This window comes from Scardinius erythrophthalmus, assembly GCF_964197995.2.
Source record: "Scardinius erythrophthalmus genome assembly, chromosome: 25".
NCBI classification, from domain to species: domain Eukaryota; kingdom Metazoa; phylum Chordata; class Actinopteri; order Cypriniformes; family Leuciscidae; genus Scardinius; species Scardinius erythrophthalmus.
In genome coordinates, this window is record NC_138245.1 from 17,702,102 (window position 1) to 17,717,320 (window position 15,219).

The 15,219-nt window shown below is 36.2% G+C and overlaps 1 protein-coding gene across 19 annotated transcripts in view; it reads left to right on the forward strand.

The window, feature by feature from the left end:
• The window catches only part of magi1b (membrane associated guanylate kinase, WW and PDZ domain containing 1b), a 137,039-nt gene that overhangs the window by 85,618 nt on the left and 36,202 nt on the right, over positions 1-15,219 (forward strand). For 12 of the 19 annotated variants that reach the window (XR_014029519.1, XR_014029520.1, XR_014029521.1 and 9 more), the window contains 7 exons: positions 2,027-2,146; positions 5,654-5,860; positions 7,995-8,211; positions 9,165-9,247; positions 9,953-9,988; positions 13,351-13,408; positions 14,335-14,438. Coding sequence is in view for 16 of the 19 variants with exons in the window: in XM_081358315.1 (XP_081214441.1) it covers positions 2,027-2,146; positions 5,654-5,860; positions 7,995-8,211; positions 9,165-9,247; positions 9,953-9,988; positions 13,351-13,408; positions 14,335-14,438 (825 nt within the window). In the remaining 3 variants the exon portion in view is untranslated. The remainder of the gene's footprint in view (positions 1-2,026; positions 2,147-5,653; positions 5,861-7,994; positions 8,212-9,164; positions 9,248-9,952; positions 9,989-13,350; positions 13,409-14,334; positions 14,439-15,219) is intronic. The other 7 variants (XM_081358318.1, XM_081358312.1, XM_081358316.1 and 4 more) reach the window with 2 other exon arrangements.

The window sequence follows — 15,219 nt, forward strand, 5'->3', positions numbered from 1 at the left end:
ACCGTGATATATTTTTTTTCAGGACTCTTTGATGAATAGGAAGTTCAAAAGAACAGCATTTATGTGAGATGTTTGTATCATTCTAAATGTCTTTACTGTAATTTTTGATAAATTTAATGAATCCTTGCTGAATAAAAGTATTCATTTCTTTAAAAACAAGTAATAAAAACTCGGTGAGTGTTTTAGCGCAATTTTCTCACCTCATGGGATCACAACACTAAGAGATAGTAAATCTTTTCCTGGATTTTTTTTATGCGTTCCCGAGATTAGACCTTCCTTAACATAATGCCGAAAACCCGAAGTCTCTAGGTGGTCTGGTTGAGGAGTAGATAGAAGTGCAAGATTGGTGCGCACAGACGCACAGAAGACATCATGAGTTAACAAGCGCAATTTTGTCCGGTGGAAAATGGTGCTAAAAAGAACTTTTGAATGGTAGTGTATGTAAAGGACATTCTGTGACTGCTGGAGAAATGAAAACGACAAATATACTCAAACATTTATAGGCTGTTTTTGAACTAAGAATCATCTCAGAATTTTTGTGATCCTGTAAACCACAGGAACATACATTTTATTGATGTTTGCATCTAAATGAAATGGCTAAAAAGACCTGTTTCCTTTTTAAAGTGACACACAGGCTTTGAACAGCATCCATTTTCGGGCTTGTGTTTTACTCTATACTCACTGCAGACACAGCCTGGAAACCAAAGAGAATATTACATAGCAAGGTTGTTAAGAAAACTGAGTTATCATCACATCTTTGATTTATCACCAGTGTCACTAAGATGGCTGCCTAAGAACATCTCCCATCGCGGGGTGCTATTTATATCAGCTATTCATCAGCTCCATCAAGTGATGGGGAGATACAGCACACAGCAGGACGAACGTGCGAGACACGCGTTGACTGTCAGGCCACCGTCTTAACCTTCAGCATCACAAATAGCTGCAGAAGACCCCAGTGTCCAAGTGCAAACAAATACAGTTGTGTTGATAAAGAGGTGTTTTATGACAGCAGAGATATTGATTACAGGTTCAATGCAAGGGGCAAATGCACTTCACATCTGTAAAAGCGTTGTGTGTGTGTGTGTGGATGATATTATGATTGATCATGATGTCTAATAAACATGCTCTAGGGTTATCAGAGTCCGTTCAAATAGAATGTGTGGAGAAAAATGAAAAGAAGGAAATACGTCTTGCAAGGCCCCGTGTACACTTAGTATTAGGTTCAGTGGCATGATGCTCTCTTGTTTTGTACTTGAACATACCTCTACTATGATGAGCATGTTTTTAATTTCTGTATTAAAATTCATTTAGATATTTTTGGAATAAATCAGAAATGTTAGGGTGATACAAATGACCTGATATTATGGGGGAAAAAAGCCTCATTAAAAGAAAAACACGGATAAAGCAAGATTACAATTCAGAAGATCTGAATCTTGGCACATGTTTTGAAGTTGTTTTTAATTGATGTTTTTTTTTTATGAACATTTCCATTCATAATTGATCCATTAAAATCTGCCTTACTTAAAACTCTTGATTAAGTGCATGGTTGATTGATAGATCAGTAGCGGGTCGTTTACCATTCTCTGGGATGCATTTGGACCCTATTTACACCTGTATTTATTACTGACCACTTGTGATTGCATTCCCCGTGACGGATTTTAATATGGGGTCTAAGGGAATGTGGTAGAGGAGGCAGAGCAACCGTATGGAATCTTTGATCCCTAAAGCTACTTTAATCTAATATGTAGTTAGAGCAAAACAGTGGGGGTTGGGGGCACACTTTGCTCTCCTACAACCAATCATCATCAAGGTGTTACAACATCTTCACTTTTAGCTTCTCTCTCACGGTTTAATTCACACCCAGCGATTGGCTTCCAGGAGCCTGTAGACTGTAGCATGTGGTTGTTGTTGGCCCTGATGTAGGTGGTAATCATAGACATGGTGGTATATGTGGTTTTGGGCATAAATTAGCAGTTTCATGTTGTCGGTATCTTATGTGTTATCTTTCCTTTTTTGCTTGTCACAGGTACGACCCGCAGTCCTCGTGACGGAGAGGTGCCAGGAGTAGATTATAATTTTTTGTCAGTGGAGGACTTTCTAAAGCTTGAACAGAGTGGGACACTGTTGGAGATTGGATCTTATGAAGGTAAATGGTAATCTATAGAGTTTTAACACATGCTTTTCGCTTGGCCTTTATATACAATGTTCTTTTTCTTTTATTTTATACAAATATCATAATAAAAAATAATGATATAAACTCCTGTGATCATGGGAAATGTGGAATTAACATACAGTGCTATGCATAAGTTTAGACGCCCATGCTAAAGTTGACTAAAAAGAGGAATAAATTGAACTTAATGCCTTATAAAAAAAAATAGGAAAAATCCAACCTTTAAGGACACCAATTTTATTCGTGAATGAATAATGTATCGTAAATAAATAAATGTTCTTCCTTAAAATACAGGGTGCATAAGTTTGGACACCCCTATGTTAAATTCCCATAGAGGCAGGCAGATTTCTATTTTTAAAGGCCAGTTACTTCATGGATCCAGGATACTATGCATCCTGATAAAGTTCCCTTGGCCTTTGGAATTAAAATAGCCCCACATCATCACATAGCCTTCACCATACCTAGAGATTGGCATGGTTTTATTTCAGTTAGCCTAATAGCTGGTTTGATTTGCATTGAGAGATGATCTTATGGAAAGTTCTCCATGCCAATCTCTAGGTATGGTGAAGGCTATGTGATGATGTGGGGCTATTTTAATTCCAAAGGCCAAGGGAACTTTATCAGGATGCATAGTATCCTGGATCCATGAAGTAACTGGCCTTTAAAAATAAAAATCTGCCTGCCTCTATGGGAATTTAACATAGGGGTGTCCAAACTTATGCACCCTGTATTTTAAGGAAGAATATTTATTTATTTACGATACATTATTCATTCACAAAGAAAATTGGCGTCCTTAAAGGGGTCATATAATGCCATTTTTGTACAAGCTAATATGATTCTTTAGGGTCTAAATTAAAAGTTTGTAATATACTTTAATTAAAAATTCTCATTAGTATTGTAAGAAAACACTAATTTTACCTGCTCAAAAACAGCTCTGTTTTCAGCATGCCGTTTCAGTGCATACAGCTTTAAATGATAATGAGCTTTGCTCACCCCGCCCCTCTGTTCTGTGCGTACACCAATTCTAACACAATAACCACGCGTTGTTCATTATAAACGTGGGATTATAAATTATATTGAGAACGTCGTACATAGAAAACATGCCGTAATGTACCCGGAGTGTAAACCTTAGATGCATTCATCATGAAGCGTGCAGCAAGGTTTGCAAATTTGCAAAGATTAATATAAATACTAATATAAAGGTTAATAAAACATTACACTCACATCTTCTGGAGGTTCAGCAGTAACACGTTGGTACCGATCCGTTTTTTCTCGTTTGTAACGCTGTCTGATGTGAAATGATTCACGCAAACAGGAAAGCACAGACGATCGTGGGGAATCCCCGTGAGGGAATCCCCGCGTCAATCCTTTGGGCATATTGCGTCAATCCTTTGGGCATATTGCTTCAAAAAAAAAACTCAGCCACTGCATCTTCAATGGCTCAGATTTAGGAACATTCAAATGACTGCTGTGTTCCTTATTACACCGAAGAACAATCGCAGACGCCATTATGCTCATAGACAGCGCTCCAGTGAGGGTATCAACAATGACGCGCGGACTATGATTGACAGCTCGCTCATGAGCGAGGGCGGGTGTGTGTTGAAACGCTGCAGCTGTCAATCACAATCGTGGGAGGGGCGTCCGACCGTGTGACGTCACACGGTCGAACGGCTTGATTTCAGAGAGGTTCAAACATATAAGGAGATTAAAAAAAAACCACTGGATGGATTTTTATCATTTTATGATGGTTGTGTACAGGCACTTCCAACACACATTTCAGTACAATCAACTTGTAAAAGTGCATGTACCATTATATGACCCCTTTAAAGGTTGGATTTTTCCTATTTTTTTTAATTAAGGCATTAAGTTCAATTTCCAAAAGATTATTTTTTATTCCTCTTTTTAGTCAACTTTAGCATGGGTGTCCAAACTTATGTATAGCACTGTAGAATTTAAAATGTGTGATTTCTGAGCACAGGTCATGGAAATGATATTTAATCTTTTCAAGAAAAGTTTGTTTATTAGAGCACAGAAATGTCATTGACATTTATCTTTAATATCTAATCATAGAATTCATTATATCAAAGAAACATTGTCAATATGAATTGTTCTACTTTTACATTGCACTCAAAAATATAAGTTAGAAATCGCTTTTCATGAGTGGATGTTTTTTTTTTTTTTATCCTTACCCAATAAAAGCAAATTATTGGAAAGATTATGGAATGTCATTGAAGGTGTTGGAAACCTTTTATCAGCAATGCATTATGGGATGCAAATTCTCATTGAGTCCTTCCCATGAAGATAAACACCAAACTGATTTTCTCATATAAAAACAGAGTAGGAAATTGTATTTATTGCATACCTTTTTGGATTTGGTTTTGTAAGTCATACAAATGATATAAAGGTTAAGTTATGTTAAACCAAGGCAGTGCTCATAGATCAAGGTCAGCTCACAATACATGTGGATTGTGGGATGGTAAAAAACTGTCCTTTTTACACAGTCACATGATCAAATTTACTTATTTGATTAGTGACCTGTGAATAGTGCAGAATCTAAATAGTTCTTATTTATTTTACATCATAACATTTGTTTTACATTTTTTTTTATTCTCAAACATTATTTATTAACATGTTTAAGAGACATTCAATCAGAATTTTAAATCCTAGTTTTTTCAGATTAATAATGTCACAAATTTATTTATTTTATTAGTGACTTTGAAATAATTCGTATTTATTTTACACCATAAATGTATATTTTATTTTATTTATTACTAATCAATTTTATACTGTATGTATGTATGCGTGTGTGTGTGTGTGTGTGTATATATATATATATATATATATATATATATATATATATAAATATTTTAAATACATTTATATATACACACACATGCATCACTGTATATATCTTTTTTTTGTTATTAATTTTTAATCCCAGATTTTCAGATATGTAAGAACAAAATACATTCTTGTTAATAGTTAAAAACTTTAACTATTAACTATAATATTTTTAAAATTATGAAATTTTTAATCCCAGATTTTCAGATATCATATATGCTATGTTATGTATGTACGTAACAAAATACATTCTTGTTAATAGTTAACATCTTTCTTTTTTTTCATTCTACTCTTTGCAGCTGTTGTTTTTAATCAAAATTAATCTCTTAATTAATATTAAGGTTGATCACTCGTCCTGACGTGGCTGAATTCTAAATTTATCACTCTCATTTAATGATGTGGAGTGCTTTTGTTCAGACAGACAGCTCTGTCCATTGTGCACGCTCATTACCCTTAAACAATACTGCCTGATTGTCCAGACACACTGATACCATTATCTCCCATTAAAGTTGCATCAACTTCATGAAGACAAGCATTTATTTTCATAATAGAGCATTTGCAAAAAACCCACATCATCATCATGTCTTGCATTTCCTTTAACCCTCCTGTTCTGAATGCTGGTAATATCCTCTTGTTGCCTAGGTAACTATTATGGAACACCCAAGCCGCCCAGCCAGCCCCCTAGTGGGACAGTGATTACTGGCGATGCTCTGCAAGACAGCCTTCCTGGTTCCCAGCAGTCAACCCCACGACGCACCAAGTCTTACAATGAGATGCAAAATGCTGGAATAGTGCCTACAGAGACTGAGGATGATGATGAGGTTCCTGAAATGAACAGTAGCTTCACAGGTCAGCAGTGAGCCGATGTGTTTGCGTTTCCGTCTGGCACATGGGAGAAGGGAAGAGTGATGCCTCTTTGTTGCTTTCCTCTTCCTTCGCCATCACGATTCAGGGAGGAAGGGGGAAAGAGCGCCATCTGGCTGTGGCAGAGGGGTTTTGTTTGTGTTAGAAAGCACCAAGATGGACTCTCCCTGTCTTTATTTATTGATCCTACAGTTATGCGCTGCCAACTTTCACACTCTGTATCAGAGTATTGAATGGGTTGCATTTTGTGTTGTTCTTAGAAGCCATCTGTCTATGAAATGGATTGCTGCACGTGCACGCAATAGCTGCTGCTGGTCGATCAGAGGTATTGACATTATTGTGATCTGATCACAAGTGGGCAGCATTAAGTACAGGTTTCAACGCTTTTGTGTTACGATTCGATTGCTGTAAACATATTTGGTGATAGTCGAAAATGCAAATGTCCACATTGCATTGTATTATAAATGCAGATCTATCCTGTTGTGTACTGGATAACATTGAGCACCGCCTATTGATCTGTCAATCAACAGTTATGCTAAAACAAGGGTTTAAAACTACTTCAAAGACATTTTCCCACCCAAGTTGGAGGCTTACACATATAAAGTTCAGTTAATACAGCTGCACAACTACAGTTATATTGTGAATTCCTTTCTAAATGTCATGTTTGCTGTGAGATTGGGAGTATGTGGAAGCAGCGCTTTTGTGCCAACATTTCTTTTTTTGTGCTTTATTAACATGCAGGAAGATTCAGTTCAAAAGTTTGGGTTCGGTAATGTTTTTTTAAAAGAAGTCTCTCATGCTCACTGCATTTCTTTGATCAAAAATACATTAAAATCAGTAGTAGATCAGATACATTTTATTGCAATTAAATGAACTGTTTTCTATTGTAATATATTTTAAAATGTAATTTATTGCTGAATATTCAGCATGATTACTCCAGTCTTCAGTGTCACATGATCCTTCAGAAATCATTCTAATATGCTGTTAAAAAAAAAAGAAGAAAATAAAAAAAAAGTTGCTGCCTTAAATTCTTTAAGTACAATCAACTTGGACGTTTAAGTCATTTCAACTTAAATTACATTAAACTGACTTATTTTAATGAGTTAAAGCAATGTAAAAATATATGTTGTCATAACTTATTGATCATATACATTTTTACATTGTATGCTTATTTGGTGCTCATGTAACATTTCTGATAACAAATAATATTATGGTGGAATCCATAATCCATTTCTTTCAGGATTCCACAGGATTCTTTTAGGATTAAACACATTTATTTGAATTCAATAAATGTCTTTACTGCCATTAAATTATATAAATACATGTATTAATTTATTAGCAAATAATTAAAAATCTTACTGACCCCAAACTTTTTGAAAGATTGTGTAGTCGCATAATCGCAGCGCAAAGTTGCATTTGAGACGCGTTACAACCAGGTGTAAACGGCAGACGGTCTGGTCTGTGAGCGAATCACCATAGATGAATGTGAAAACCATTCAATTTCTGCTCCTGATCCCACATGCTGGTTTGTGTAAGCATTATGACATTTTTCCAATCCATACTTCAGGCTGTAATCACATATTTTACTTCAAAAGAATTATAATATTTTATATTGCATGTTTTGTTCAATATCCAAGTTAATTCTAGGGCCCTTCATTTAAAATAGGCAATAAGCTGTCCTATTCATACAGGTTCACGCCTTTAAATTTGGAAGAGTGGTTTTATTTAAAGCAGCTATTTCAGTCAGGCGGGCCATGCAATTTAGCTGAGAGTCGTTTTGTTTAGATTCCTCACCTCTCCAAGAAGGTTAAGTGTTTAAATTGTTTACACTCTTACTGATTTGAGGGGATGTTTGTGATTTTCATTTTTTGGTGTGGGTGGGAAAGTGTCAGACAACCATGTGTCGGTATGTGTATTTGTGTATAGTATAGTGTGAAAAGTGTTTGATCACTGCAGAGTTTACAGGAAGTGAGAGGGAGGGGGCCTGGTGCCACTCTCCAAAGCATTAGCATTAGCAAAAGTACATTGCCACATTTATTTGGGATGCATTTCTCATCCAGAGCCTCATGTTGAACTGAGAGGGTCTGTCTTTGTGTACTAATCTTATGTGTGCATGCAGGAGACTCGAGTGAACCGGACGACCACCCCTCCGTGCGGCCCTACGCCCGCGATCACGTTCAACCCTACGGGCTCAACAACACCTCGGCGTCAACCACGGAGAGCTCTCAGAATACACACACACACCCCGGCTATCCCACGGAAGAGGACCCTCTGGGGCCTCTGCCTGGAAACTGGGAGATGGCCTACACTGAGAACGGAGAGGTCTACTTTATAGAGTAAGAACCAACTATTGTCTTCATGACACTTTTATTTTTACATTGGCTTTGAAAAGTTTTTGGACACTGCACACATTATGTTAAATGCACGAATACTTGCTTTATATAACAAAATATCAAGTAGCAATGATATTTTATATGTCCTCCTGAAAGGCAATTATATTGGCATAATATTTATGAATAAATTATTTTTAAAAATAGTAAAATCAATTTTAAAATCAATTAAAAACATACGAATAAAAAAAAATACAAAAATAAATGAGAAAAAAAGATTCTTATCAATAATAGGGAAACCTGAAAAATCAATAGAGAATTCTCATTTCAATAGAGAAATGTATCTTAATTTTCAAAAATTAGAATAACTTTAATTTTTTATCATTATTTCTACATTAATAATTAGTGCACATATTGTTATTATTTTTTAAGCTGTGAATTCTTTCATATATTTATCAGCATTTTTATAATTGATTGCTTGATAGTTTTGTCAGTTGATTTTTTTAACATAGATTTACTGATTTATTAAATGAGTGTCTCATTTTGGCCTCCATACAAAATTGAAATTAGATCTGAGAAAAGTTTGAAGATCAGCTGTTTGCAGATGCCACTTGATTTTGAATCTAATGCAATGAAATGCATACATTTTTAAGTGTAACCCAATTGTCTTTTTTAAATACTTTTTGGTACCACTTTTAGTATATTTAGATAGGTTTATGTATAGACAAAGGTTGCACTATAAATATCGTAGGTTGCAGTGGTTTTATGTTTCTTATTTTAAGTTTAGAAATTGCTTCTGGCGGTTTTTCAGATATCAAGGCAGGAAGTATCAAACATTGTGATATCTTTAGTATATGTTTTCCTGCCTTCTGGGATGCAGAAAAGAGGCCACAGGATGTTGTTCTGAAGGCATCTCTTAGAACAATGCCTCACTGTCTGTGTTCTGCATCTATTCTTAGCCACAACACAAAGACAACATCCTGGATAGACCCCCGATGCCTGGACAAACCTCAAAAGCCCCTGGAGGAATGTGAAGATGATGGTATGGACGTGTGCCTGAGTTTTTGTCTGGTTTGCTTGTGCAAATATCAGTTTTATGGTGTGCTTTTTAGATTATGCACTCATAACGCTTGCTCCTGAGTGTTTTTCTGGTGTTGTTCATATGCTTTTAATGTAGAAAATCTAACATTTTAAATAATATCTGTCACATACAGTTTTAATAATCAGAGCTGCATATAATCAGTGCCTCACATTGTCCATTGTAATCTCGTGATGGCCTGTAGATGGCGTTCTTGAGCTGTCATATGTCTTACAGACACTCTCACCATGTGAAAGGCAGCTGATATAATGCTACAAGGAGTGTCTGGATTGTATTGAATCTCCTCACACAAACAAATAATGAACCTCTAAAGCCAATTTCCCTGTGTGGTGGAATCTGGAATGATTTCCAGAGCGGTTTTATGATTATGCCAAATATGATTTCAGATCTCACACAATAATTCACAATGATTCTCACACAATCCAGATCATTTTGCTATTAATAAATGCCACTAATGAAACATTTCCACTGCTTATGTAATATGGTGGCTTAATTGTAAGCATTTCCACTGCTTATGTTGTATGGTGGCTTTGAGCTGTAATTTTGCTTTGTATTATCAACTAACCCTCTCTGCCTCTCTGACACCCTTCCCCTCTTTCTCTCGCCCCACTTTGCACACCTGCTCCCCTTTTACTCCCTCTCGTGCAGAAGGGGTACATACAGAGGAGCTGGACAATGAGCTAGGTAGGCCACAATTCCATAGGGAAAATTTCTTTTTAAACCTGTAGACATATGCATGTTGCAAGACATATGTAAGCTGCATGTTAGTGGGGTAGATCGATCCTTCTGTGCTGCTTTGGGACGAGGTTTTTTTCCACTCAAATCCTGAAGCTGATTATGAAAACGGACCTCACAGCTGATCAGTGCAAAGGGCAACGTTTACCCACAATGCACCACCATGTTTAAGTACTGCTGTCATCTAGTTCTTCGGTATTCATTTTGGAATGACCGTAAAACGCATTTCATTACTTTTTAAACAAGGTTCATTTGTGTTGTCATTGGCACTGCATGATATGAAATATTCATTGTTACTATTTCTACCGTTGAAGCGTTTGGAGTTTAACTCAGGACTCTCGCAGCTGGGAGTGGTTCCATTTTCATTATGCATGCAAATAGCTCAAGAGATCCGAAACTATTATGTCGAGCTAACAGTGGCAGTCAAATCATTGAATAATTTGTTGCTTTAATCAGTTTTACCATCGCCAGAGCACGCAGCACGCAGAGCTCTCTCTGCTGTTCAGTGTGCCTTTGTAATTGAAGGGCTGATTCATCATTAGTAACGGATTGGGTGATGCAGGCAGTGGCCTTGAGGAGGCCTGTGTTTGTGTCCGGGCTGATTGGAAGAGCACGGTCAATAGCTATTGATTTGAGAAATCGGAGCCATTAAATTGATGCCGTGACTGCGGGATGTGGGCAGTAGGTACGAGAGTATCCAGTCACACAGTAGAGACTTGATCCTGTAGAGAGGGACGATGGGATGCAAACAGATTAATGGCCAATTTGTCAGTAGAGTCGCAGTAATGATGTGGGGGAAGGACAGGACGTACAATTGAGCAGTTGCTATTGGTAGGCGTTTAGGCTTTCTTCTTCACAAAAAATACCAAAAAAAACAAAACAAAAACATATATTATATTATATTATATTATATTATATTATATTATATTATTAATCATTTATAAATTATTGTTGGGTGAAATTAAAATTCCTCATAACAAATTATATAAAAAAGTAACACTTTACAATAAGGTTTCATTTGTTAATATTGGTTAACCACATTAGTTACTTTTTGTATCTGTTAATATTATTTAATGGACCTGAGCTAACATGAATAAACAGTGACCAGTTGTATTTTTATTACATTTAACAAACATGAATAAATACTTTAATAAATGTATTGCTCATTGTCTGTTAATTCATTAACTAACGTTAAGTAACGGGACCTTATTTTAAAGTCTAGTTGCAAAAATAATAATGGTTTCAAACAGGTTTCCTCAAACACACCCCCTTTCTGCTATTGGTCAGACAAACACATAACCACGCCCCCAAATAATGCCATTGGTTGCCTTTGTTGCTATGCTAGTCTGAGTCTGAACCTCCAAATGATCAGATCAATAGGTGTGTCCTAATTTGCATATTTACACACTATTCTATGCTGTTTTGTAGTAAAAATAGTGTGAGTAGTTAGGTAACACTGCGAATTTCGTAAAGAAAGAGTGCACTTCAGATACCCTGATGATTCCGACTCCAGTGCTGGATGACAAATATAAACTTTTAACATTTATACACTTGATAATAGAGTGCATAGTGTGTAGTATGTCATTCGGGACAAAACTAATGTTTTGAAAGCACCAGAGAATCCCAGTGCTTACACTTTTTGGGTAAATCAAGCTACAAAATAGATTAGTTATATTCATTTTCTAAGTCTTTTCACTTATTTTGACAATGGAAAAATTGCACGCTTCACCTTTATCCAGCATACTGTAGCAATGATTTTGTGACAGCTTGTCTATTACACAGCTGCACAAAATGGCGTACATTTCACCCCACACCCAAAAACACTTGTTGATTAATTATGGGAAACTCATGAAAGATCAGGAGGAATGAAGATATATGAGACAGAGGCTGCTGAGAGATCGCTCACCGTTAGATCGTTATTTGTAAGTAATTAGTGTTTGTTGACATTTATAATTTCATTAGGACAGTACAGGAGACTGTCTTATTTGCTGCTGCTGCTTGGGAAAGATAATGAGTTCTTGCTTTGTTGCGCACACACACACACACATGCATAATATAGAACTTTTCTATGGTGGGTGTGATGACGAGTTTCCTGTGTGCTGCAGGCACTATGCTAATACAGCTCTGTGTCCCTGGTACTATGACATTTCTGCCTAAATAGGGGTTGCTATGGTAAAAAAAAGCAATATTTTCAAATGCATGAAAGCACATTTCAATGTCAAATGCAGCAGAGCCTTTTTATGATTATTCCGTTATTCTAGAGAAGACATGGAGTGTGTCTTTTAACAGCGTCACGATCAAATCTCTGAATATCTTCTGTTGTTTTTGTACACTTGTCAACCTTTCCCTGAAATTTTCAGAGCTGTTCGCATTTTTGTTGTTTGCAGGGCAAGAGATTTGGAAATGATGGGGAATGCATTTGCTTTTCATGTAAATATCACAGGGAATATTTTTATCAGGGCCTGTGCCTGAAGACAAATGGCAGACCTGTATACAAACTTCATCCTGTTAACAGCGTATTCTGCGTCTTTAGTCTGATGTTTCAGTTAATACGGATCCTCGGATATGAAGCAATGTTTTTATTACATTGAGATGGGAATCATCCAGTCTGCACAAAAGAATTTATGACTTTTGAATGATTGAAAATGATGGTAGTGCTTCCGCAGCAAGCAGAATGTGCATTACTTTCAAAAAGTATGTGTTCCATTTATCAATTATTCTTCATTTTACCATGGTTTTCCTCATGGACATGTGCTTATCCTAAACATTTTTAATGTTTTAATCCTTTAATGCATTTGAGTGTAGAACACTGATTCAGCATCAAGCCGTTATTGCTAGTTTGAATGAGTCAAAGTCTCTGTTACTGATTCAGAAGCATCACTTTAACAGCGGGGGGTTGTTCTCAAGCCATTATTGGAAAGAGAGACAGAGAAATCGTTTTTTATAGTTCTTTTATATTGTTGTGGTAGACAATACAGCTCTTTGACATCACTGAAATAGTTCAGTGTATGACAGTAACCAATAACTTAGAACATCTGGCAACCAATCAGAATCATACATTTTGTAGTGCAGTTGTGTAAAAGTAAAAAAGCAACAACAGACGAATAATAAGATTCAATTTGCATGCTATAATTATATAATCTGCTCGGCATGGTCATTATAGTTTTAAAATATCCGGCTTGTTAGTTTGAAGCCTCTTGCATTTTAATTGGTTGAAAAATCAAGACATCAAATGACAAAGTATTTGATAAAAGCCTTATTAAATGAGTTATAATGAGCTGAACATTTCTTCTGTTTTGCTCATTTTCCAGAGCTGCCAACAGGCTGGGAGAAGATCGATGATCCAGTGTATGGGGTGTATTATGTTGAGTAAGTGACTCATCGATATTACCTTCAAATCATCTTTAATATATGACATCACCCTGAAGCATAAAGGAGACTGCTGCCATCCCTCCGATTGTGCCTGTTCCATTTCGGCTGTACACACCCTTTGTTACTGTTACCATTCTGAAATCTTGTTCTCTCTCTCTCTCTCTCTCTCTCTCTCTCTCTCTCTCTCTCTCTCTCTCTCTCTCTCCCTCCCCTTCAGGGGGACCCTTGGGTTTGTAGTGCATAAATATGAATGCATTCATATGTTTTGATGTTGTTTCAAAGCAATACCTCCGAGGCAGGAAACCTTTCGGTTTTTGTCTTTGGAGAGGTTTATGTATGTTTTGAGCAGTATTTGCCTAGTAAATTGCACAGGCCTTTTGGAAAGTAGCCTGGATCGCAGCTGGGTGCGATCTGTATTTTTTTGGTAAATGTGGTGATGGGGTTTTATTTTTGGCTTTTGATTCATGTTTGTTGAGCTTGCCTAGTGTAGTAGACAGATTTTGCTCTTAAGCACATAAGATGAGAGAGAATAGCATACTTTTTTGCTCAATTTTAAATGAATGCAGAGGCCTTCAGCCATAGTTTAAGCCATCTTTATTGCCTTTTCTCTGAATTAATTCACTTTATTTCTCGTCCACTTACCTGCTCTCCTTCTGCTCAACCTTTACCTGCCCTCTCATTCTAATTCCTATTTCTCCCTCTGGCTCTGTTATTGACTGTGTCCTCTGCTAACTCATCTACATCATCTCTCTCTCTCTCTCTCTCTCTCTCTCTCTCTCTCTCTCTCTCTCTCTCTCTCTCTCTCTCTCTCTCTCTCTCTCTCTCTCTCTCTCTCTCTCTCTCTCTCTCTCTCTCTCTCTACCTCTCTCTCTCTCTCTCTACCTCTCTCTCTCTCTCTCTACCTCTCTCTCTCTACCTCCCAGCCATATTAACAGGAAGACGCAGTATGAGAACCCAATTCTGGAGGCTAAAAGGAAGAAGCAACTGGAGCAGTCTCAGCCCGCTGAAGGTGAGCGGTATATCCAAGGTTCGTTTAAGGCCCAACATGCCGCCATTTCTTTCTTTTCCTATAAGTTTGTGATTGTCCATGTTTGTTGACGCTTTGGTTTTGGAACTGTTAATCATCACATGGCTTAAGTTAATAATGTATTCAATTATTCAAAAACTGCTTTAGTTTTTTTTGGAAAATGTTATATTTATTTGTAAAAAGATTTTTTTTGAAGAGAAGTCGACACATGACTTCATGCATTTTGAAAATGTATTTGTTGTGGTCCTTTTTATAATATATATATATATATATATATATATATATATATATATATATATATATATATATAGGCCTATTTTTAAATCTTGTTTTGTATTATGTATATAAATCAGGATTTTCCCAGTTAATTACCTGGAGCAAACGGTATTAAAGTCAATATGAAATGCTAATTGCAACCCATTTTACTTCCATAATATGACATTTTTCGATTGAAACTGAATTTTCGAGAAAAAAAAAAAAAGTAGCCTTTAAAGTCAACATGAACTCATAATCAACCCCACACTGTAAAAAATTATAAGATCAGTAAGTTATGACATATGTTTTTACATTGCTTTCACTCATCAAAATAAGTTGAGCAACTTTTTATATATTTTTTACATATCTTTTTACCTTATACAAGATAACGGCTCATTTGTTGTTGAAGTTGAAGTTGATTAAACTTAAAAAAAGTCTTTCTTTCTTTCTTTCTTTCTTTCTTTCTTTCTTTCTTTCTTTCTTTCTTTCTTTCTTTCTTTCTTTCTTTCTTTCTTTCTTTCTTTCT